The sequence below is a fragment of the Loxodonta africana genome, chromosome 3 (assembly GCF_030014295.1).
Source record: "Loxodonta africana isolate mLoxAfr1 chromosome 3, mLoxAfr1.hap2, whole genome shotgun sequence".
In the NCBI taxonomy this organism is placed as follows: domain Eukaryota; kingdom Metazoa; phylum Chordata; class Mammalia; order Proboscidea; family Elephantidae; genus Loxodonta; species Loxodonta africana.
In genome coordinates this window covers 32,916,982-32,941,576 of record NC_087344.1, presented here as the reverse complement: position 1 = coordinate 32,941,576, position 24,595 = coordinate 32,916,982, and the positions used below count along the sequence as shown (strand labels likewise).

At 51.5% G+C, this 24,595-nt stretch overlaps 1 protein-coding gene across 1 annotated transcript; it reads right to left on the bottom strand.

Annotated features, from left to right (window-relative positions):
• Positions 1–9,029: 9,029 nt before the first annotated feature.
• Positions 9,030–23,356, bottom strand: MAP1S (microtubule associated protein 1S). The gene is made up of 7 exons (XM_003413267.3): positions 23,236–23,356; positions 21,205–21,306; positions 20,079–20,161; positions 19,377–19,517; positions 16,498–18,814; positions 10,608–10,843; positions 9,030–9,276 (listed from the first exon to the last, which is right to left on the bottom strand). The coding sequence occupies exons 1-7, from the start codon at positions 23,354–23,356 to the stop codon at positions 9,121–9,123; spliced, it is 3,156 nt and encodes a 1,051-aa protein (XP_003413315.2). The 3' UTR covers positions 9,030–9,120.
• Between the last annotated feature and the right edge of the window lie 1,239 nt (positions 23,357–24,595).

Here is a 24,595-nt window from a genome sequence, read left to right as displayed (position 1 = left end):
CTGAGCCTGTTCTTCCTTTTTGGTTTTCTAATTCCAGGTCTTTGTACATGTCATTATAATACTTTGTCTTCTCAGCTCTTTTACTTCATCATTTCTTCCATTTGCTTTAGCTGCTCTACATTCAAGAGCAAGTTTCAGAGTCTCTTCTGACATCCATTTTTATCTTTTCTTCCTTTCCTGTCTTTTTAATTACCTCTTGCTTTCTTCACGTGTAATGTCTTTGATGTCATTCCACAACTCACCTGGTCTTTGGTCATTAGTGTTCAGTGCATCAAATTTATTCTTGAGATGGTCTCTAAATTCAGGTGGGGTATACTCAAGGTCCTACTCTGGCTTTTGTGGACTTGTTCTAATTTTCTTAAGCTTCAGCTTAAACTTGCATATGAGCAACTGATGGTCTGTTCTGCAGTTTGCCCCTGGTCTTGTTCTGACTGATGATACTGAGCTTTTCCATTGTCTCTTTCCACAAATGTAGGTGATTTGATTCCTGTGTTTTCCATCCGGCGAGGTCCATGTGTATAGTCATTGTTTATGTTGTTGAAAAAAGGTATTTCCAATGAAGAAGTTGGTGGTCTTGCAAGATTCTATCATGGAATCTCAGGCATCGTTTCTATCACCAAGGCCATATTTTCCAACTACTGATGCTTCTTCTTTGTTTCTAACTTTCACATTCCAATCACCAGTAATTATCAGTGCATCCTCATTGCAAGTTCCATCAATTTCAGGCTGCAGAAGTTGGTAAAAATCCTCAATTTCTTCATCTTTGGCCTATGTGGTTAGTGGAGATATTTGACTAGTAGTCATATTAACTGGTCTTCCTTGTAGGTCTGTGGATATTTTATGACTGACAGGGTCGTACTTCAGGATAGATCTTGAAATGTTCTTTTTGATGATGAATGTGATGCCATTTCTTGTCAGTTTGTCATTCCCAGCATAGACCATATGATTGTCTGATTCAAAAGGGCTGATACCAGTCCATTTCAGTTCACTAACGCCTAGGATATCGATATTTACATGTTCCATTTAATTTTTCACGATTCCAATTTTCCTAGATTCATACTTTGTACATTCCAAGTTTGAATTATTAATAGGTGTTTGCAGCTGTTTCTTCTCATTTCGAGTCATGCCACATCAGCAAATGAAGGTCCCAAAAGCTGGAGACCATCCACATCATTAAGGTCGACCTGACTTTGAGGAGGCAGCTCTTCCCCAGTAGTCTTTTGAATGCCTTCCAACCTGAGGGCTCATCTTCTGGCACTGTATCATATCATCCCTGAATAGGGATAATTTTACTTCTTCTTTTCCAATTTGGATACCTTTTCTTTTTCTTGTCTTATTGCTCATACAATTTTTAAAAGAGTGCAGTTCTCAAGGTTGGCATTCTTTACTTTTTGAGCAATGTGCTATTTAGTTAAAAGGTGATTTCAGGGAATAATTTCTGTTCAAGGTTTAAAAAGTATCTCAGGCAATCATCTCGGAGATTCTTCCAGTCTCAATGGGCTCAGGGAGTCTGGATGCTTTAAGAATTTGTATTTCTGTTCCACAGTGTTCTCCCTGTCTGTCAGGATCCATCTACTGTGACTCTGATCAGAACATTTGGTCTCCAGGTACAGAAGGCCATAGTTCATGGAGACAATTTCTTCTATATTCCAGTTCCTTCTCTGATTCTTGGATTTTCTTCATTCTCTTTTTCTCCAGATGAAGAGAAAGACCAATAGCTTTATCTTAGAGGGCTGCTTGCAAGCTGTTAAGACCCTAGGCCCTACTCACCAACTAGGATGTAGAACATGAATTTTACGAACTATGTTATGCCAATTGACTGAATTGACCTGCAACACTATGACGCTAAGTCTTCAAACCAAGAATACGAATCCCATAAGGTGACTGGTTATGTGTAAGAAGTATCTGCATCTGTAGCTCCTATTTGATTTATTATATACCACCACCTGTTTTTTTTCCTAATATTTTATTGTTTCAAGTGAAAGTTTACACAGCAAATTAGGTTCCCATTTAACAGTTTTTATACAAATTGTTCACTGCCATTGGTTACAATTTTTACAATGTGTCAGCGTTCTTATTATTTCCATTCTGCTTGCTCTGTTTCCATTGACCTAGCTTCCCTTCCCATCCTTGCCTTCTCATCATTGCTTTTGCGTAAATGTTGACTATTTGGTCTCATATAGTTAATTATTTAAGGGAGTACATTACTCACAGGTGATATATTTTATAAGCCAATTTATTATTTGGCTAAAAGGTGACCTATGCAAATAGCTTCAAATCTAAGTTCAAAAGTTGTCCTAGGGTGATAGACTCAGGGGTTCCAGTAGTCTCTTGGTCCAGTAGGTCTGGTCTTTTGTAGGAATTTGAGTTTTGTTCTACCTTTTTCTGCCATTCTATCTGGGACCCACCACCCATTTTTGTAAATAAAGTTTTATTGACATGCAGCCATGACCATTTGTTATGTGTCGTGTATGTTTGCTTTTACATGGCAAGGGCAGAGTTGAGCAGTTCCAACAGAATGTATGGGCCACAAAGCTGAAAATATTTAGTATCTCATTCTTTACAGAAAAAGAAGAAAAAAAAAAAAAAAGAAGAAGAAGTTTCATTGACCATTGTCCAAGATAAAACTAACTCTTTTGAGGGTAATTATTATTAGTGATTTTTTACCAATATTTCTGGTTCTCTTCCTACAAGAGAGGAGTGAACTTCTCCACTGAGGAAGTTAGGCAGGGTCATGTAACTTGCTTTGGCCAATGAAATGAAAATGGAAGTGGTGAGTCACTTCCAGTAAGAAGTTCTTGTTTTTAACTGTACTTTAAGTGAAAGTTTACAAATCAAGTCAGCTCCTCATACAAAAACTTATACACACCTTGCTATGAAACCCTAGCTGCTCTTCCCCTAATGTGACAGCACACTCCTCCTCTCCACTCTGTATTCCCCATGTACTTTCAACCAACTCCTGTCTCCCTCTGCCTTTTCCTCTCACCTCCAGACAGAAGCTGCCCAATAGTCTCATACGTCTACTTGAGCCAAGAAGCTCACTCCTCATCAGTATCATTTTCTGTCTTATAGTCCAGTCCAATGCCTGTTTGAAGAGTTGGCTTCGGGAATGTTTCCAGTCTTGGGCTAACAGAAGGTCCAGAGGCCATGACCTCTGGGGCCCCTACAGTCTGTCAGACCATTAAGTCTCATCTTTTTACAAGAATTTGAGGTCTGCGTCCCACTGTTCTCTTGTTCCATCAGGGATTCTCTGTTGTGTTTCCTGTCAGGGCAGTCATCGGTGGTAGCCAGGCATGATCTAGTTCTTCCGGTCTCAGGCTGATGTAATCTCTGGGTTATGTAATCTCTGGGCTTATATTTACCTTGTGTCTTTGATGTTCTTCATTCTCCTTTGCTCCAGGTGGGTTGAGACCAATTGATGCATCTTAGTTGGCCACTTGCTAGCATTTGAGATCCCAGACACCCCGGTAGGAAGATTTTAAGAGCTGGTGCATGACTCACCTGTCCTCCTCCCCCATCTCAAGACCTATGATATTCTAGATGTTGGAATTTCTGTTAGGCTGGGCTTTTGTGTGAGGGTGATGAGGAATGCAGCAACATCAGAAGCCTGAAGGGCAGGGTGATATCCACCAAATATTGAGGGCAAAAGCCAGAACCCAACAGCTTATTAAAATAGAAAGAGGGCCTGAAAAATTGGGGTTCTATCTAGGAAAGTAAGGATGGACCAATGTTAGGAAATTTATTAACAGTTTTATTTATTTATTTTTTAAAGATAGACTTGTGACCCCCTCCAGTGGTTCTTAACTTTATGTATTTTAAGGCTCTGTTAGTAGTGGCATACAAGTTTGGAGATGGTATATCTTTGGGGTGAACTAAAACCTCCAATTTGATACTTTTCTTTTCTATTAATAAACTGAAAAATAACATCTATTATTAATGTGGCTACATCATCTTTAAATTATTACTTTTTTAGTATTTACCAGATTACTTTTTCTATATTTTGCTTTCAAAATTTCAGCATCTTTATGCTTAAATGTGTCTTGTAAACAGCATAAAACTTGAATTAAAAAAAAAAAAAATGCAAGCTTTTGTCTTTTAACTGGAGTTTTTGTCCATTTACATTTATTGTAATTGCTGGCAATTTTTATGTATTGCCATTCTTATTTTGGACTTTCTATCTACCAATTTCTCTATGAGCCTTCCTTTGGATTATTTCTTTTTCATTCTAATCTCCCCTACCCTGACTAGCTTGGAAGTTATAGACTTTTTTTTTCCTTGTCATGCTTACCCTAAGAAATTTAATATTCCTCCTCTGCTTACTGAAGTTAATGTTACCATCCCCCAAATGATACAAGGATTTTAGGACTTTACTCCACAAAGCTCTTCCTTTTCTGCTATTGTTGTCTAAATTTAATTTAGTTTTTAATCCTACACATTGGACATAATTATTGTGAATAAAGGCAATTTTTTAGATTCATTTGCGTTTCCCACTTCTTCCCTCATTGTTTCTCCCTGCATCTAAGCCCTTCCACCACCTGGATTACTTTCTTTCTGCCTGAGAAATATTCCCTCTCAATGTCTTTTGATGAGTCTTGCAGGTGGAAAATTCTCGACCACTATCTTTATTTCGGAAACTGGTGGCATAGTGGTTAAGAGCTATGGCTGCTAACCAAAAGGTTGGCAGTTCAAATCCACCAGGAGCTCCTTGGAAGCTCTATGGAGCAGTTCTACTCTGTCCTATAGGGTCACTATGAGTCAGAATTGACTCAATGGCAGTGGGCTAGTGGGTGGGTCTTTATTTCACACTCACTCTCCAAAGATGTTTTGTTGAGCGAGAAGTTCTGAGTTGTTAGTGATTTTCTCCCAGCACCTTGAAGATGCTACTCCACCATGTTCTGGTTCCTAGGCTGTGGGACTAAGAAGGTGATCCTTGGTCCATGTCATTTTTCTCACTGATTTAGGTTCAAGGCACTTTCATTGAGCTGTGTTTTCATGTAGCCTGCTTGGGATGTATTTGGCATTTTGAATCTGCAAATCATTATCTTTCATGAATTCCAGAAAATTCTCAGCCGTCATCCCTTCAGATTTTGCCTCTGGGTGGCACAAACAGTTAACGTGCTTAGCTGCTAACCAAAATGTTGGAGGTTCAAGTTCACCCAGAGGCACCTCCAAAGAAAGGCCTAGAGGTCTGTTTCTGAAAAATCAGTCATTGAAAACCCTAATGAAGTGCAGTTCTATTTTGACACACACGGAGGAGCCATGAGTCAGGGTAGACTCAATGGCTGTTTTATTCTTTTTTTTAAATCCCTCCTCTCCTCATAACCTCTCTCTTTTCTCCCCTTGTTCTTGTCTATCTGTGCTGTGCTCTGGGATATTTATTCAGCTCCACCTAGCCAGTTCTCTCTCCAGCTATCTCAAGTCCACTGTTACACCCATCCAAAAACACCAAAACCTGTAGCCATCGAATTGATTCTGACTCATGGTGACCCCATGTGCTGCAGAGTAGAACTGCTCTAAGGGGTTTTCACGGGTGTAATCACCAGGCCTTTCTTTTGCGTGGGTTTCAACTGCCAACCTTTGGGTTAGCAGTCGAGAGCAAACCACTTGTGCCACCCAGGGACCTGTGCATCTGTCCAGTGAGTTTTAAACCTCGATGACTATCTTTTCAATGTGTTTTAGCTCTCTTCGGTTCTTATTCAAATGTGACTTGTCTCTTTCCTTTGTTCACATTTCGGGGTTAAACACACTGATTTGTGTCTGATGATGCTGACTTTGGAAGTATCAGCTGCCGTCTACAGCTACAGCTCGAGATGTTTGAAGCTCGCTCCTATTTCCTGGGATGTGATCTGGGGCATTACGTGAGGAGTCAGGGTCACCACTATCCTGGGCCACTTTAAACCATGTTATTGACTCAAGGCCAGATAATGTGACTGGAGTTGCAAACCCATAAGAAGCTACAAGTTAGCAGATGAGAATTTTCCCCCCTCCTTTTCCCTGGTGGTGCAGTGGTAAGACCTTGGCTGCTAACCAAAAGATCAGCAGTACAAACCCATCAGTTGCTCCTTGGAAACTCTATGGGGCAGTTCTACTCTGTCTTATAGGGTCACTATGAGTTGGAATTAACTCGATGGCAATGGGTTTTTGTTGTTGTTGTTTTTTCCCAAAAGCAACGTTTGAGAGATGCAATTTTCCTTTCCCTATGGGGTATGCACGCAGAGATAGCCTTTATTTCTATTTCACCTTTATGTTGACAGGCAGCCCTTTGAGGTCTTGAGGGGACAGAGACAGCATGGCCCTGTCCATGCCTTGAATTCAGACTCCCAGCCTCCAGAACTATGAGACAACAAATTCCTTTTCTTTAAAGACACCCAGTTAGTGGTATTTTGTTACGGCTGCCCTAGGAGATTAAGACAAGCCCATCCCCAGAGATTCTAGGATTTCGAGAGGAATGAACATATGAAAATAACTGAAAATATATGAAGGGAAGAAAAGGAAAATCAAGGTGATACAACATGCCTGACAAGATATCAAGACACACGCCAAAAAAACCCAGTTGCCATTGAGTCAACTCCCACTCATGGTGATCCTGTGTGTCAGAGTGGAACTGCACTCCACAGAGTTTTCAATGGCCAATTTTTCAAAAGGAGTTCTCCAGGCCTGTCTTCCAAGGTACCTCTGGGTGGACTCAAACCTCCAACATTTTGGTTAGCAGCTGAGAACATTCACCATTTGCACCATCCAAGGACTCTAAAGCTACGCTGCCGATTAAAACCACAAGGTCATGGTCAGCAAAGTCGGAGGTGGGTCCAGGACAGGTGGATCCAGAAACAGATGTTGGTCACTCAGGCTTTATTCAAGGGGCAGGGGCATTCCAAGTCAGCAAAGGGCAACTGGACAACTGATTAGCCCTAGGGGTGGAGACAGGCTCCACCCCATACTTCATCCCAAACTAAGTTCTAGGTGGATTAAAGGTTCAAAAGCAAAAGGTGAAATTACAAATGAAACAGCCTGAGAGAAATTTTATGAACTGTGGAAAAAATACCTAAGTATAGAAAAGAATTTTCTAATTTAAAGCTTCAGAATTAAAAACCATAAAAATAAAGCGTTTTGTGCACCAAAACCTTCCGTAAACATAATGGAAAGATAAATTTGGGAAAAAAAATACAATGTTAGAGTTTATTGTTGTTTAGCTGCCATCGAGTTGGTTCCGACTCAAAGCAACCCTGTGTGCAGAGTAGAACTGCTCCATAAGGTTTTCACGGCTGTGACCTTTCGAAAGCAGATTGCCAGGCCTGTCTTCTGAGGCACCTCTGGGTGGGTTCAAACTGCCAACCTGTTGGCTAGAGTAGTTGATCACTTAATCATTTGTGCCACCCAGGGACTCCTTAATTTACAGCATAAAAATGTACTATCCCCATTTAAAAAAAAAAACAAAACATTATATATGAATGAGAAAAAAGCAAATGACCCAATTTGAAAAAATTGAATTAGCTAATTAAAAAAAAAGGCAATAAATCTAAGAAAACCTCACCAGCGATGAATAAAATGAAGTAAGAACAAGGAGGCAGCAGTCATTACTCGACAGTGTGGCCCAATGAAAAACGGGGTGCTCAGGCCTCGAGTAAGAACAGGTCCCTCCCTGTATCTCTGGGGGGAGGTGGGGCAGTGTGGGCCAGGCTTCCCAGAACTCTCTTCCCTGCGGGTGTCCGCTGGGAGTGACCTTGGATACCAGGTCTGGAGGTGGACTTGAGCAACGTAGTCTGTTTAGTCTGGAAGGCTGGCTGGGGGTTCCACAGGCCTGATGGCTCACCTCGTGGCTGCCCCACACTCCCTGGGGCCCTCCTCCAGCTTCTGTGAGGCCTTGGCAAGGCCTGGGGTGCAGCTTCACCAGTACTCCCTCAGTCTGTCATTGTGGGCTCCGGCTTGTTGCCCTTCCAGTCTACCCACCTCACAGGCTTCAAGTTCAAGATCCCTCACAAAGCTAGCTCCGGAGCCCCTTCAAACCAGCCCCTGGCCATGGGCGGTCAGGTTCCCAGGATTCAGGCCATAGCACACATCTATCTCCAGCTGGTCCAAAATCAGGGTGTCCGAAGGGCCATGCTTCCTCCAGAGGGTCTAGGGGCAAATCCTTGTCTCTTCCAGCTTCTGGTGGATCCAGGTGTTCCTGGGCTTGTGGTCACATTGCTCCAGCCTGCCTGTCATCACATGGCGCCTTCCCTGTGTGCCTGTGTCTCTCTTCTCTTCTTATAAGGACACTTGTCATCAGGTTTAGAGCCCATCAAGGTCCCCAGGTGGTGCAAGTGGTTTGTGCTCAACTGCTAACCTAAAGGTTGACAGTTTGAACCCTCCCAGTGGTACTGCAGAAGACAGGCCTGGCAATATTCTTCCACAAAGATCTCAGCCAAGAAAACCCTATGGAGCAGTTCCAGTCTGTAACACATGGGGGCACCATGCACTGGAATCAACTCAATGGCAACTAAAAAAAAAAAAAACCCAAAAACTAAGGAGAGTGTAATCCAGGATGGTCTCATCTGGACAGCCTCAATCACTTCAGCAAAGACCCTTCTCCCTAATGAGGTCCCACTCACAGGTCCCAGGTTAGGAAGTGGACACATCTTTCTGATGGTCACCACTGAACCCACTACGAAAGGCCTCTCACCTACTATTACATCTGAGTATTTCCGCACATACAGAGAGATAGCAGGAGGGGGTTGACCAGAATATTGTAACCTTTGGACTCCAGCTTGTTTTTAAAATCTTGCTGTGATTTTTTTCTGCCTGGAGCACTGATTATGCCTATGGACAGAAGGGTAACTTTTGTCTTATGGCTTTGGAGACGCAGAGACAAGGGATCAAACCTCAGCCACCAGGAGAGGGAGCAGCCAGGACAGGCTCAGGGCTTCGCAGAGGAGTGACTCACCCGCCTAGTGGTAATTAGCTCTGAAAGACACCCTCCCCCTGCCCAGCTCTCAGATTTCCCATCTGTGAAATGGGCATGGGCCCGCACTGCGAAGGAATGGAGGCCACAGTGGAGTGAGCATGTGGTTTATTCGTGACAGGTGAGTTCTCAGGCAGTGGCAGAGCTGGGGACGGTGGGAGTGTGGGGGACAGGGCTGAGGGCTAGAACTCCACCTTGCAGGCAGGGAAGGTCTCGTCCTGCATGGCCACTGTGCTGTTGCTGCCCAGCACCGTGAGGCCCAGAGCCTGCTGCCTCGCATGTGTCTCCTGGTACCACTCGTGCATGGCTGCCGACTCAAAGGTGGGGATCAGGGTCACCTGCGGGAAACAGACAGTGATGGTGAGGGGCACCACCTGCCCCTGCCCAGAGGTGCCATGTGCCCTTTCCCAACATCTGAGGCCCTTCTGGCCTTTTCTCTGAGCTTAGAGCTCAGCATTCGGCTCCCTTCTCACCCACCTGGACATCTGAACGGTGGTCACCCCGTCCTCAAAGCCCCTTCCTTTCCCCACAGCATCACCCCCCCGCCCCCACTTTGGACATGCCATGCTCATCCCCAACTCTGGCCTTTGTCCTGTCTTGTCCCTGCTGGGAGCCCTCCTCTTGGGGCAGAACACTGAGCTGCATATGAGGAAGGCTCTGCAAGGCTCCGTGTGCCCCGTTCAACCCTGTGTGGCTCCATCTAGGATCCAAGGCTCCTCCGTGTGCCCTGACTGCCACACCTCTCAGTCCTGGCCCTGGTCTCCCTGTGGCCTCTGGGGATGACTGCAGCCCAACCCTGTGGTCACTGTCCACCTCTCCAGCCCTGCAGACATTACACACCCCACTGCCTCCCTAGCTCTCTTTGCGGAGGGGCTGGCAGGGCGTCATGGGGACAAGGGCCAGCCCCCTTCTGCCCCAGGTTTCTCTCAGATCCAACCAGGGACAGGGTGGGAACCTGTGTCTGCCCTTGGAGGCCTCGGGGATGCGCCCTGACTGCTCTGAGCCCTGTCTCCATGGGGTGGGTGACGACCATGCCAACTCTTATGTGGGTTCAACCTGAAGAGGCTGTGGAGCACTGACCCCCAACCCAGGGTTCCATAAACTGCACCGACCACGTTTACTGTTATTGTCACTCTCAGAGGCACTATTACGGGTTGAGCTGTGTCCCCCAAAGAGATTGGTTGATGTCCTAACCCCTGTACCTGCAAGCATCACTTACTTGGAAATAGGGTTTTTCTTTTGTTATCAGTTAAGTCAGAAGAGGTCATACCAGAGTAGGGTGGGTCCTAAACCTAACCCCTCCTGAGTGGTGCCTTATAAAAGGGAAGGACAGACACACACACAGGGGTTAAATGCCACATGAGGACCCCTCTATAAGCCAACAAACACTCAGAGGAGACCAGAAATGAAAGGAGACAAAGAGGACACTCCCCAGAGCCTTCGGAACGAGTGAAGTGTGGCCTTGCCGACACTCAGGTCTGGACTCTCAGCCTCTAGAACCATGAGAGTAAATGCCTGTCCTCTAAAGCCCCCACACTGTGGGACTCTGTTTTGGCCACCCCAGGAGATGGAGAGGGGCTCCAAGAGCCTATAACTACATGTCCCGAGCACCCCGGCCCATCCCTCCCCTGGAGCCCTCAGCTGTGCCTCTCCCGGTCCCATTCCTCACCTGCAGCTCTCGGTCCCACTGCTGCTTGCCAGCCAGGAGCGCATCCAGCAGGGCCCGCATGCCCTCCTCCTTGCCCTGGTCCTGGCCACTGATGACATAGCACAGGGCGCGCACCCGCCGGAAGAACTCAGCGTCCACCAGGCGGGCGCTGCTCCCGCTGGGCAGGTAGGCCAGATCCAGGTAGACAGGATTGCCTGGAGGGGCCGCTGACCCACCCACACGACTACCAGCTGCGCCTGCAGGCAAGAGAGATTGGTCAGTGAGGTGGAAGGAAAGGGGGAAGTGAGACCTGGCCAAGAAAGGGGGCACAACCAGAATGGCAGGGCGGGAAGGAGGGGTCCTGGCTGAGACAGGGCCAAGATGGGCTCCCAACCTGACCTCGAGCTCGCCGGCCCCACCCACCTGACAGCAGGCACCACCCTCCCCCAAGCAACACTTGCTCCCTAAATCTCTCTAGCTCTGCAAACACCCTCAGCTGCTCCTCTGTGCCCAGACCCCAGCCAGACATCCCCAGAGACGGAGGGTGAGGCAATCGGGGAGGGCTTCCTGAACGAAGGATTGTGGGAGACATACCCCCGAGACTGTCTGGACCTGGAACACTGCTGCTTCCACAGTCAGCAGTTCACTCAGTCAAGGGGCACTTACCCAGCCCCAGTGGGCACCAGACCCTGGGGGCACAGAGTGAGCTCAGCAAACAGAATACCAGCCCAGCTATGGCATGGGGGTCCCTCCCGAGGGCTGGCAGTGGGGAGCCTGGTGGGGGTTGGAGGGACCAGGCTAAGATGGGAGGGACCTAGGCTTGGATGGGCTGCATGGAGACAGGTAGCTGCCCCCTTGAGTCCCCCAGAGCCACCAAAGGCTGGGTTAGGCCCTCAGCTCAGGGCCTGTGCAAGTTAGACAGGCTATCAACCTCTAGACCACCAGGTCCCACCATCCCCGAGCAAACAGATCAATAATCAGCAGCTGGAAGGATGCACCTGGGTCTTTGGCACACAAAGCTGCCAAGCTCAGGTGTGGGCACAGGGGCAGATGCTGGTGCTGGCAGAACACATTTCAGCTCCAGGAAGCTGCCCCCTGCCTCCTGCCTCAGCTGCCTCCACTGTCCCAGGACAGTGACAAGGATTCGGAAGGGAGCTGTGGGAGAAAGCTATGTGAAGATGTCATTGAGAGGGAGGGTGGATCAGCTGTCTGCCTGTGGCAAAGGCTGACAGGTGAGGAGGGGGGAGGTGGGCAGGAGTCACAGAACCGGAAGGACAATGTAGACCTGGAGTCAGGAAACCATGGCCTGCAGCCGCATCTCCCCTCCCCACCACTGTTTGTGTAAACAGTTTTATTGGCGCGAAGCCATGCCCACTTGTTTACATGACTGTGGCTGCTTTGGTACTATAACAAAAAAAAAAAAAGTACTATAACAGCTGCCTTAAATACTGACTCTCTGGTCCTTTCCAGAACAGTCAGACAGCCCCTGGCTAGAGGGTCAGGTGATCCAAGGTGGTGGGAGCAAGACAGCCCAAGCAACCGAGACCATGGCCCTGGTGTCCCCTCCCCCTACTGTGCTGGGAACGCTATCCCCAGAGGCTCCGGAAGCCCATGGGCTCCCCCTCAGAACCTGTCTGAGAAACACAAGAGGGGGCAGCTCAGGTAGAGACCAGGACAGGCCATGAGGACAAGAGCCAGGAGACAGCTGCCAGCTGGGACATGCCCACCAGGACAATCAGTCCTTTTTTTCGGGTCACTCCCTGGGCACTGGGAGGAGGACCTGGCCAGAGTCAATGCTTAGTAATTGCAGACCATGTTACTGTTACTGTTGTTGTTGTTAGGTCCTGTCGAGTTGGTTCCAACTCACAGCAACCCTATGCACGACAGAACGAAACACTGCCCGGGCCTGAGCCATCCTTACAATCGTTGTTCTGCTTGAGCTCATTGTTGCAGCCACTGCGTCAGTCCACCTCGTTGAGGGCCTTCCTCTTTTCTGCTGACCCTGTACTCTGCCAAGGATGATGTCCTTCTCCAGGGACTGATCCCTCCTGACAACATCTCCAAAGTATGTAAGACGCCGTCTCGCTGTCCTTGCCTCTAAGGAGCATTCTGGTTGTACTTTTTCCAAGACAGATTTGTTCCTTCTTTTGGCAGTCCATGGTATATTCAATATTCTTCACCAACACCACAATTCAAAGGGGTCAATTATTCTTCAGTCTTCCTTGTTCATTGTCTGGCTTTCACATGCATATGACGCGATTGAAAATACCATGGCTTGGGTCAGGCCCAAGTTAGTCTTCAAGGTGACATCTTTGCTCTTCAACACTTTGAACAGGTCCTTTGCAGCAGATTTGCCCAATGCAATGTGTCTTTTGATTTCTTGACTGCTGCTTCCATGGCTGTTGACTGACTGTGGATCCAAGTAAAATGAAATCTTTGACAACTTCAATCTTTTCTCTGTTTATCATGATCTTGCTCATTGGTCCAATTGTGAGGATTTTTGTTTTATGTTGAGGTGTAATCCATACTGAAGGCTGCAGTCTTTGATCTTCATTAGTAAGTGCTTCAAGTCCTTTTCACTTTCAGCAAGCAAGGTTGTGTTATCTGCATAACAGGTTGTTAATGAGTCTTCCTCCAATCCTGATGCCCCGTTCTTCTTCATATAGTCCAGCTGCTCAGATTATTTGTTCACCATACAGATTAAATAGGTATGATGAAAGAATACATCCCTGATGCACACCTTTCCTGACTTTAAACCAATCATACCCCCTTGTTCTGTCGGAACAACTCCCTCTTGATCTATGTAAAGGTTCCTCATGAGCACAATGAAGTGTTCTGGAATTCCCATTCTTCGCAGTGTTATCCATAGTTTGTTATGATCCACACAGACGAATGCCTTTGCATAGTCAATAAAACACAGGTAAACATCCTTCTGGTATTCTCTGCTTTCAGCCAGGATCCATCTGACAGCAATGATATCCCTGGTTCTACGTCCTCTTCTGAAACCGGCCTGAATTTCTGGCAGTCCCCTGTCGATATAACGTTTCAGCCATTTTTGAATGATCTTCAGCAAAATTTTGCGAGCATGTGATATTAATGACATTGTTCTATAATTTCCACATTCGGTTGGATCATTTTTCTTGGGAATAGGCATAAATATGGATCTCTTCCAGTCAGTTGGCCAGGAAGCTGTCTTCCATATTTTTTTGGCATAGACGAGTGAGCACCTCCAGCATTGCATCTGTTTGTCAAAACATCTCAATTGATATTCCATCAATTCCTGGAGCCTTGTTTTTTGCCAATGCCTTCAGAGCAGCTTGGACTTCTCCCTTCAGTACCATCGATTCCTGATCATATGCCACCTCTTGAAATGGTTGAACATCGACTAATTCTTTTTGGTATATAATGACTCTGTGTATTCCTTCCATCTTTTGATGCTTCCTGCGTCGCTTAATATTTTCCCCATAGAATCCTTCACTACTGCAACTCGAGGCTTGAATTTTTTCTTCAGTTCTTTCAGCTTGAGAAACTGTAGTCATCCCTATTACTGCTCTTGCCAGCCCTCCTCTGGAGCTGAATGGACCACTGGCACCACCGAGCAGCTGAGATGGGGTGAGCGTGCAGTTTTGGTGCAACACACGTACCAGGTCCCTAAGACTCAGCTGCAAAAAGCAATGTGACATGTTTCACTAACCATTTTTTGCATTGATTGCATGGGGAAGTGATGTTACTTAGGGTATAATGGTGAGCGGAAGGGAGTCCCTGGGTGTTGCAAACCGGTAACACACTCAGCTGCTAGCCGAAGGGTTGGAAGTTCACATCCACCCAGAGGCACCTAAGAAGAAAGGCATGGCGACCTACTTTCAAAAAGATCACCCACAGAAAACTTGATGGAGCACAGTTCTACTGACACACATAGAGTCGTTGTGAATTGGAGTCACCCTGGCAACTGCTTTCTTTTTTGGAGAGAAGAGTTTGCAGCCTGAGTGAGGTGCCCTTAGAAAGGCTGCTGGCCAGGCCGGCCTGCATCTGGAGTCTGAGGGCATGGATCTCAGGGGGGTTCCCACCATTCCTTGAACTGGTAAGAGTGGCTCCCCGGGCCTAGACTGTTCGTGTACTCAATGTGGTTTACGCTCAACATTGACACTCCTTCTGGGCGTCTGGGATTCCAGGAAGGACCAGAGAGAGTTGCCTACATGACCACGGGCGCTGGGTCTGTAACAAACTTACCTAGCAGACAATACTTCTCAAGAGTCATCACAGCTTGCTGCTGGCCACCCAGCAGTGCCATGGAAGAAAGGCCTGGTGATTTGCTTCCTCAAAGATTACAGACAAGAAAACCCTATGGACCATATGGAGCAGTGCTACTCAGACACACATTGGGTCTGCCATCAACTTGATGGCAATGAGTTTTGTTCTTGGTTTTGGTGTGACGCTACGGGGAGAGGATGCCAGAAGTTTACGCCTGGTTCCCCAGATTCCACCCCACTCACACTCATCCTTTGCTAATTGTGCTGTGTCCTTTCTCTGTGAGAAATCACAGCTATGAGTGCAACTACCTACTCAGTCCTCCCAGCAAACCACTAGACCCGGGGGTGGTGTCGGGGGCCCCAGCACAAATGAGCTAAAGAAAATATATTTGTCCTCCTTGTATTCATGATTCCACATTTGCTAACTCACCGACTCACTAAAACTTAGTTGTAACCCCAAAATCAGCATCACAGTATGTTTGTGGTCACTCGTGGACATGCATGTTCCCAGTTGCAGTCCAACGAGGCTGGTCCGTATTCGCTAATCCAGCATTCCTGGGAACTTTCTAGAACACTGTTATTAAAGTGTAGCAAATTACATCCATGAACAATGAGACCAGAACTGGATGGTACCTGGCTACTATTTTCACTGAACATTTTGATCAAAGATTTCATAGCAGAATCCTGATCAAAAGGGGGGAAATGCAGAACAGAATTTTAAATTCTCATAGACTGTAGACTTTCTGGAACCATGGAGGGTGGACAAAGCTCTGAAACTATTCCCCTGAAGTAATCTTTAAACTTTAAGCCAAAAATATCCCCTGAAGTCATCTTAAAACCGAACAATAGTTTAGCTTAACTAGCAAAAGATGTCTGCCTTGAGCAGTACGCTCTTTTAAGACCTATCCATATGGAATCAAATTGACAACAGCAACTCAAAAATTAGACAGGAACCGTAAGGGGCAGTGAGTTTATGTTAATGAGGGAGGAACAACTCAGAAAAGGAGGGTGAGAATGGCTGCACAACTCAAAGAACTGTTATTAGCTGCTGTCAAATCGGCCCCAAATCATGGTGATCCCATGCCCAGTGAAACAGTGCCCGGTCCTGTGCCAACCCGATAATCGGTTGCAGATCTAACCGCTGTCATCCACAGGGTTTTCAGAAGTAGATGGCCAGGCCTTTCTTCCTAGCCCACCTTAGTCTGGAAGCTCTGCTGAAATCTGTTTGGCATCATAGTAACACGCAAGCCTCCACTGACAGGTGGGTGGTGGCTGCACATGAGGTGCACTGGCCAGGAGTGGCACCTGGGTCTCAACCACGGGAGGCGGGAATCCTACTACTGAACCACCACTGCCCCAGCTTCTAGAACATAACTACCCTGCGTTATGGGGATCAATTATATGCTATGAAAAATAGTTTATTTCCTAATGGAGTTAATGGCGACAGATGTGCCTTGAGTTACGTTTCTACCGGATGGTGCAGCTCGAAGACACAGGGAGGGCAGGGGCTTAAATACTGAGGCCACCACTGCCACTTTAGGACAGAAACTGAGGCTCAGAGAGGGTGGGGCATGGCTAAGGTCACACAGCAGACAGGACTGGAAGGGCGTGGCTCCTGCCCCCTCCCACCACACGAATCCGGCCCCACTCCCAGTACTCACCTGGTGGGCCTCGAGTGGCCGTCTTGGGCACGGAGGCCTTTCTGGACAGGGGTGCCCGGGCTGCCTTGTCACTGGGCTCGCACCGGGCGCTGGGAGGCCGGTTGGCCCGGTCCCCACTGGCCAGCCCCTTGGTTTTGGCAGTGCCAACCGTCGCAGCTTTGGGGCCAGTGGTACCAAGGCCAGTGCGGGCCAGGGGCTTCCGGGTACGGCCGAGGCTCTCCGGGCGCCGTGCCTGTTCGGGGTCCACCATGCAGACACCAGGTGGGGCAGGCAGCGGGTGAGGGTCCTTGAGCGAGGTGGGCAGTGGGTCACGGCGGCGACGGGGCACACCCAGGCTCTCAGTGTCATCTTCGTCTGAGTCCACAGGGCCGGGGATAACAGGCAGGGGTTCTGAGTCGGACAAAGTGGGTAGGGACTCACTGAGGGAGGTGGGTGGTGTCTCCTCCGGCCCCGGGCCACGCTCCTGGGAGCGGGCGCTGCTATCGTTGGAGCCACCGCCAGGGGAGGCTGCGGTGGCAGGGGGCACAGCCTTGCGGTGCTCGAATTCGCAGGGTGACACCAGACACAGGTCCACATCGTGTGGGGAGGCTGAACGCCGTGCCCGGGCACCACGCAGCGGGAGGCTCAGCCCAGGCTCACTGGTGGTGGCAGGTGGCGGCAGCGCCTGCTCAAAGGACACAGATAGGGACTCATCCACCTCAGTGGAGTGCGGTGAGCCCACCTCTGCGGGCAGCGAGGGCGTGGTCACAGTGGGTGAGGCATCAGGTGCTGCCTCCCCAGATCGCAGTGGGCTCAGTGACAGCTGCCCGCAACTCTCAGTGGGGCCTCCGTGGTGTGGCCCAGTGGGCGAGGGCGTGTGTGGCCGTGGTGTGCTGGCTGCTGACAGCAACTCCAGTGTCTGTTCCTCGGAGCTGCAGCCCTCATCCCCAGCGGCTGGGCTCAGGCCTAGCTCCAAGCTATGCTCTAGGCTGGGCGTAGCTGCCAGTGGGGGAGCTGGGGACATGCATGCTGCCAGCAGGGGGCTGGCCTCACCACAGCGGAAGCTGGGGGGACTGCAGGGCCCGTTCTCCATGGCTGGACGTGGTGTGTCGGGCACTCTCCGGGTCTTAGCTGACCCTGGGGCCACTGCCTTCTTGACATCAGGGGCAGTGGAGGCCCCACGGCGTGCCTCCCGGGGCTGGGTCCGCAGGGCACCAGGTCTGGGGTCCTTCTTGACCTCGCGGGGTGGCGGCCTGGCGTCCTTCTCAGTACGGGAGGGCTCTTTGCGGGCCGTTCCAGGGCGCTCCTTGCCCCTCGCACTGTCCCGGGAGGCCACGCTCTCCCTGCTCCCAGTGCGCCGTGGCCCCTCCAGATCCTGGGGCGTCACTATGGGCTCGCGCAGGAAGCCCAGGTGCTGCAGGCGGGCCAGGCCCTCAAGCAGGCGTGCGGGAGGCGTGCAGCCCGGGAAGAGCACTCGCACCACCTTCTCAGTGGGGCTGGCCGGCTGCCATACTAGCAAGACGCAGGCTGAGGCCAGCGTGCGGTCGGCATTGCGCCCAGCAGCCTCAGAGAGTGGGTGCAGCACGTACATGTCCAGTCGGCCCACACCCATCTTCTGGAAGAGTACAGTGGGCTGGGTGGGCAGTGGCCCACGGCTCAGGGGTAGGGGTGGAATGCCCAGGCGGGCCAGCAGGCCCAGTGCCAACCCTGCCTCATCCACGCCGCGCACCAGCTGGGCCTCATCGACCACCGAGTCCCCGGCTGCCCCTGTGTTCAGGAACACAACGCCTAGCTCCGGCGAGATGAGGTTGCGCAGCCCCTCATCGCCCCCGCTGCCAGCTGTCGCTGCCTCACGTTCAGCCAGCTTACGCCGCAGCAGGCTGTTGAGGCCTGGCAGGCTGTCAGCGCCAGTGTGGGTCACCAGCACTGCATCCACGCGGTCTAGGTGCCGCACCAGCTTCCAGAAGCTCGACTTGGGGCTCGAGCCACCATTGACCAGGATGGTGAAGCCGTTGACAGCAAAGAAGGCGGCATCGCCCAGGCCACCGGGGAAGACGTAGCAGCAGGGCCGGGCAATCTTGAGGAAGCCCATGGCAGCCGGTGGCTCCAGCAGCTCAAAGGGTGAGGGAGGCTCCAGCGACTCAGCCACATACTCCAGGAACTCACGCAGGCCCTCAGAGGCTGGCAGCCGCGCTGGCGGGTTCAGCCGCAGCTGGAGTGCCCCTGGCAGGCTTGGTACATTGGGCGCCAGCTGGGCCCAGTTGCCAAAGGTCGGGCAGGTGATGGTGAGTGTGGGCAGGGTAGACGGCGGGGGTGCCGAGGCCAGGAGCTCCCCGATCTGTGGGGACACCTAGAGTTAGGGGACCTCCAGCTGGCCCCTTACCTGCTCCCCACCCCCTTGGGACCAAACAGCCTCCCCCACCTGGCCTGCCCTCCCCTCCCGCCTTTCTCCCCACTGCTCCTCAGACTTCTCCCCCTCCCCAGCCCAGGGCAGCTATTCTGCTTCCTGGGACATAGCTCCTTTCATGGAGCCCTCCCAGACTCCCCACCTCCCTCCACTGTTATCAACCCCCAACTTCCCCAACTTTACAGAGCCCACTGCAACCTGCAATATGGAGACATGGTCTGCCGGTTTATTTTTGCCCTTTTTTCCCCAACCAGACTGAGGACCCTGTCTGCCTCCGTCCCCCTGGGACTCGAAATCTAGAATGCTCCATGAGGTTTCTGGGAAGTTGGCCAAGCTACAACCCAGCTTCCTGCAGCACACTTTAGTGAATGAGAGGACTGAGCCCTGAAAACCAGGGAGCTTCCTGCTCCTGCCCAACCCAGACAGGATGAGCCAGGATTTAGAGCGGGGGCGGGCGGTGGTGAGAATGGCAGGAGGGGAGAATACACCTCACCTCCTTGTCCGCCAGGACCTGGAGGAAGTGGCGTGACGAGAAGCCCCCTGTCTGGAGCAACAGCTCTCCTGTCTCCTCCAGGCATGGCCCGGCCAGCACCACCAGCTTGTGAGGGGCAGGATCCAGCAGAAAGTTCCGGAGCTAGAGGAGGGCAGAGTGTGAAGGGTCCTACTCCCTGTAGTGGGGAAGCCCCCAGCCCCAAATCTACATATCATGCCCTTCCCTAGTCCCCACCACACAGCCAGATCAGTGTTTGATCCGGAGCTGGGATGGCAGCCCCTCCAAGAACACAGGGGCTCGTACTGAGTGAAGCAGTCAGCTTGTCGGAGGGTCTCTAATGGGGTGCCCCAGGGCTCTGTCCTGCTGCTCTCTGACGAATAATGAAGAGAAAGATCTAGACTTCACCGAGGCAGGAGCATTAACAAGTCAGTTCAGGCATTGACTAGGGCCATGGAGGGAACCTTCTGGACACCAACATCAGTGTGGCCTGTGTCCCTCCAGACCTCTGTACCTGCTGAGCCTGAGCTGGGAGTGCTCCCCAGTTCCGTCACCACCACCTGCCCCACCATCACCATGGAGGAAGGAAGAGGGGCAGGCTTCCTGGGGAAGGGGTGCTGTCGCTGGGGGTCAAGAAGAGGGTTTCAGGCAGAATGACATTAGGGTCTCAGCCACCTGTCCCCTTGGACACCAAAACCCCCTTACCTCGTCACAAAGCGACTTGTCCGACGGGTTGAGGAGGACCAGGGTGTCCAGGGCATCTCCGTGGTGGTGCAGGCTCCGCTGGCCTGTGAGTGCCGGGCTGTGAGCTGGGGATGGATCCCGCCTCCCCACGTGAGCCCCCCAGCCCGGGTTAGAATGAGGAAGGATGGGGGTGCCCCTGAGCTGCCCCACTCAGCCTTACACTGTGACCACAGTGACCATGAGTCCCCACTGCATGGTGCTCCGTGGCGATCAGAGCTGCTTTCTCTGAACACTCCCAAAAGTCCTGGTAGGAGGGTGCGATTGGCACCTTATCTTACACACTGGGGCACTGAGCCCAAGGAGGACCAAAAAGGGAGGACCAACGAGGGCATGCCAGGTAGGGGCACAGCGCCAGGCAGAAGCAGTGTGAAGGGAGCCAAGGACAGAGGGCCAGGGGTGGACCATGTGGGACAGTGGGGCTGATTCTGAGACTCAAACCCTAGTCCATCCCCCAAGAACCCAGTTCTAGTCATCGTGTACCAGGCCCTGAAGTTTTGGAGGCCAAGGCCCACCAAAGCCAGTCTCTGATCATTGAACCCCTAAGCAAGCACAGATATTGCCCATTCACAGGCAGGGAAACCAAGGCAGAGAGAGGCATATGTGGCTGCCAAAGCCACATGGAGCAAATGGGATTTCCAGACTCTTCACCCTCATGAGGGGTCAGGAAGCCAGCAGGACCTGCTAGGACAATGAGGCGGCAGGCACTTCCTTCCCCTCTCATGGTGGCCAGGGGTGACTCAACTACTGGTCTTCAGGCGGGGGGGTAGGGGGAGGTGCTGGGGTGACACCTGGTATGCTCTGCTCACAGGGTCACCCCTGGATTCCCAGGGGCTGCAATCCCCTCTTCTCCATCTGACTGCTTCTTAGTTTCCCATCTATTGAGTACCTACTGTGTACAAGGCCCTGTAGAGCGCGCACATCGGATCCCATCTCCCAACTTAGCTGCTGCTCCCCTCACAAAACACTCTCCTCGGAGGGCTCTGGGCTCTGCCCCCATGCCGTGGTTTCCTCATGTGTAAGATGAGGGTGAATACACTAGCTCCTGCCTGTGGGCTGCTGAGGACAGGTGAGCTGGCATTGGCCTCACCTTTTACGATGCTGGAGAAGGTGGCCGAGTGCCGAGACACGAAGACCTTGAGCTGCTCATCGAGGCTGCAGATGCTGGGGTCCACATCCCAGGACCGGATGCCTGGTGGGTGGCAGAAGGGAAGTCAGCAGCCCCTGCTCCCAGGGTAGTTCAGTAACTAGCACCCAGGCTGTTGCCATCAAGTTGACACCAACTCCTGGTAACCCCAGGCGTGTCGGAGTAGAACTGTGTTGCAGAGAGCTTTTGAGGCTGTGACCTATCACAAGCAGATTACCAGACCTTTCTTCCAACGTGTCTCTAGATGAGTTCAAACCACCAACCTCTCAGTTAATACTTAAGCACTTAACTGTTTGCAAATGACAGCTGGGTGGCACAAACAGTTAAGCACTCAACTACTAGCCAAAAGGTTAGCAGTTCACACACACACAGGGGCACCTCTGAAGAATGGCCTGGTGATCTGATTCTGAAAGGTCACAGCCTTGAAAACCCCATGGAGTAGTTCTACTCTGCACATACAACAGAACTGACCCGACGGCAAGCAACAAGCACCTGGGGGATGAGAGCTATCCCCAGTTCCTCCCCTTGAGCTGCTCCTGCGTCCTGCGGCAGGCCTGGGGTGGGTCAGAGCCGAGCTTGTGTCTCAGGACCCATGGTGCACCTCAGCAATTTAAGGACAAGACTCAGAACCCCCTGGATGTCATCTTATCACCTCTCTCTCCTCCTTCCTTTCCTGCTCCCAGCCTCCTTCTGCTCCTCCACTGTGCAGGCCTATTCTCAGCTCTGGGCCTTAACACCAGCTGTTCCCACTGCCCTCCCCCTGCCCTTCACGTCTCATCTTTCAACTGCTTCCCCCCTGAGAAGCTCCCACCAGGCCCTGCTGTCCTTCCCCACACTCCTTGCAACAAGCCAAACTAAACCTTGTTCCTCTCCTCATTGGCTTTTGCTACACCATGAGCCAGGACATAGGGACCAGGGTGTGCCCTGTTGCCCCATTTTATAGGTGATGAGACAGAGCCTCAGGACATGTCCAAGGGATGGAGAAGGAAGGCCCTCTGGAATCAGCGTGTGGTGGACGATACCTGCCATCACACTGTGCCAGGCAGATGCAGGTACACCTGTATGACTCACCTCACCTGGGCAGGCCGCCTACCTACGCCCCAGTTAGCATCGTGTGCAGCAACGGAAAGTGGAAAATGGAGCCTGGGGGCCCAGGCCTGGCTTCTCATCCCTGCCTCCCCCAGGTGCCCTTCCTGCCCCCCCCCAAGGATGTCCCCTTCTGTCTGCTACAGGTCAGGATGAAGTGCCTGTTCCCTAAGCCCCTTCCCATCTCCCCAACCCCTCCCCCCAGCAAGTGGCACACAGCCTTGCCTGGTCACCACCCCCTTGCAGGGACAGGACCCACCCCTGGTGTCAGCCCCAGGAGGGCGGAGCAGCAGCTCCCTGTCCCTAGGGGGTTCCTAACAGGTCCTGGGATCCAAGGTGGGGACTTCTGGCCCCAGGTGCAAACACAGAGACCCGGGCATGGCGTATCTGCACGCGGAGACCCAGGAGCCCCAAGATGGGGTTTCATGATGTCGTGGACTCCGCTTGCAACGGATTCCAGGGTTCTGGCAGGGGCGATTCCCGAACTTGGGACTCCACGGGCCACCACGGCCTGGGTTGGGGAAGATGTGCTGAGACCCGGGGGTTTGAGGCAGCCCCGCCCCTCCATCCTCTTACCCCCAGGAGGGGCCCTGCGGGCGGGAAACAGGACCGTTGCCCACGTTGCCCAATCGAGCGGGCCGGGCAGTGTCCCCACCCGTGTCCCCTCCCCTGACCGCGCCGGGTGGGGCGGGGAAGCCGGGCTGGGGCTCTGCTTCCTCTGCTGGGCCTCGGCCGCCCGCCCAGGCCTGCGCCATGGCCGAGCGGGGAAGGCCCCGGAGCCCCGAGATCGCCGCGCCCGCCTGGCGTCCCCCAGCGGCCCCCGGACACCCTTCCTCAGCCCCTGCCGCGCTCGCCCTCGGGGGCCCCCAGCTTCCCCCGGCGCCCGACCTCGCTCCAGCTCCTCCAGCACATAGGACAGCAGCCCTGGGCGCCCGCACTCGCCGCCCACCACGAGCAGCAGCGCGCACGGCGCCTCCGCCGCCCCCTGCTCCGCCGCCGCCGCCGCCATCTTCGCACCGCCCGCCGCCCAGATCGCTGCCGGCCCCGCCCGCGGGCGCCGCGCTGACGTCACCTGCGGCCAATCCGGGCGCGGCGCGCCGGGCTCTGGCCCCGCCCCCAGAAGGGGTCGGGCAGAACCCACTAAAGACCGCGCCTGGGAGCCCCCCTTTGCCGCTTTCACCCCCAGGCCCTGAGAGGAGTTACTCAGCTGGGAATCGGGGCGTTGATGGGGTCGGCTGACTCCTGGGGCTCCCCACCTGGGGCTCTCCAACTGACCATTCATTCATTCAGCCAGCATGGACCGCGCGCCTACTGCGGGCCGGACAGTGTCCCTGCATTCAGGTAACTCCCATTTTACGACCCGGATGCTCCCAGACCCCAGGATGGGGACTTGAGCAGAAAAAAGGAACTCATTTTGGAGGTAGGGCGTTGAGGGATGCGTAGGGGTTTGCCAGGTGTGGGTGGTGGGGCAAGAGCATGCCAGGCAGAAGTTACAGCACAGAGAAGTTTTAGAGATAGGAAAGTACATGTGGTTTGGGACACATTCAGAGCACACTAGGTCTGCGTGGGACTGCACTTTTTCTGATCGTACTGTGCGCCAGGCATTTTATTCCACTGTTGTTGTTAGGTGCCGTCAGGAGTCAGTTCCGACCCATAGCGACCCTATGCACAACAGAACGAAACATTGCCCGGTCCTGAGCCATCCTTACAATCGTTGTTATGCTTGAGCTCATTGTTGCAGCCACTGTGTCAATCCACCTTGTTAAGGGTCTTTCTCTTTTCCGCTGACCCTGTACTTTGCCAAGCATGATGTCCTTCTCCAGGGACTGATCCCTCCTGACAACATGTCCAACGTATGTAAGACACAGTCTCGCCATCCTTGCTTCTAACGAGCATTCTGGTTGTACTTCTTCCAAGACAGATTTGTTCTTTCTTTTGGCAGTCCATGGTATATTCAATATTCTTCCAATGCCACAATTCAAAGGCGTCGATTCTGCTTAGGTCTTCCTTATGTGTTGTCCAGCTTTCACATGCATATGATGCAATTGAAAATACCATGGCTTGGGTCAGGCCCAAGTTAGTCTTCAAGGTGACATCTTTGCTCTTCAACACTTTGAAGAGGTTCTTTGCAGCAGATTTGCCCAATGCAACGCGTCTTTTGATTTCTTGACTCCTGCTTCCATGGCTGTTGATTGTGGATCCAAGTAAAATGAAATCATTGACAACGTCAGTCTTTTCTTCATTTATC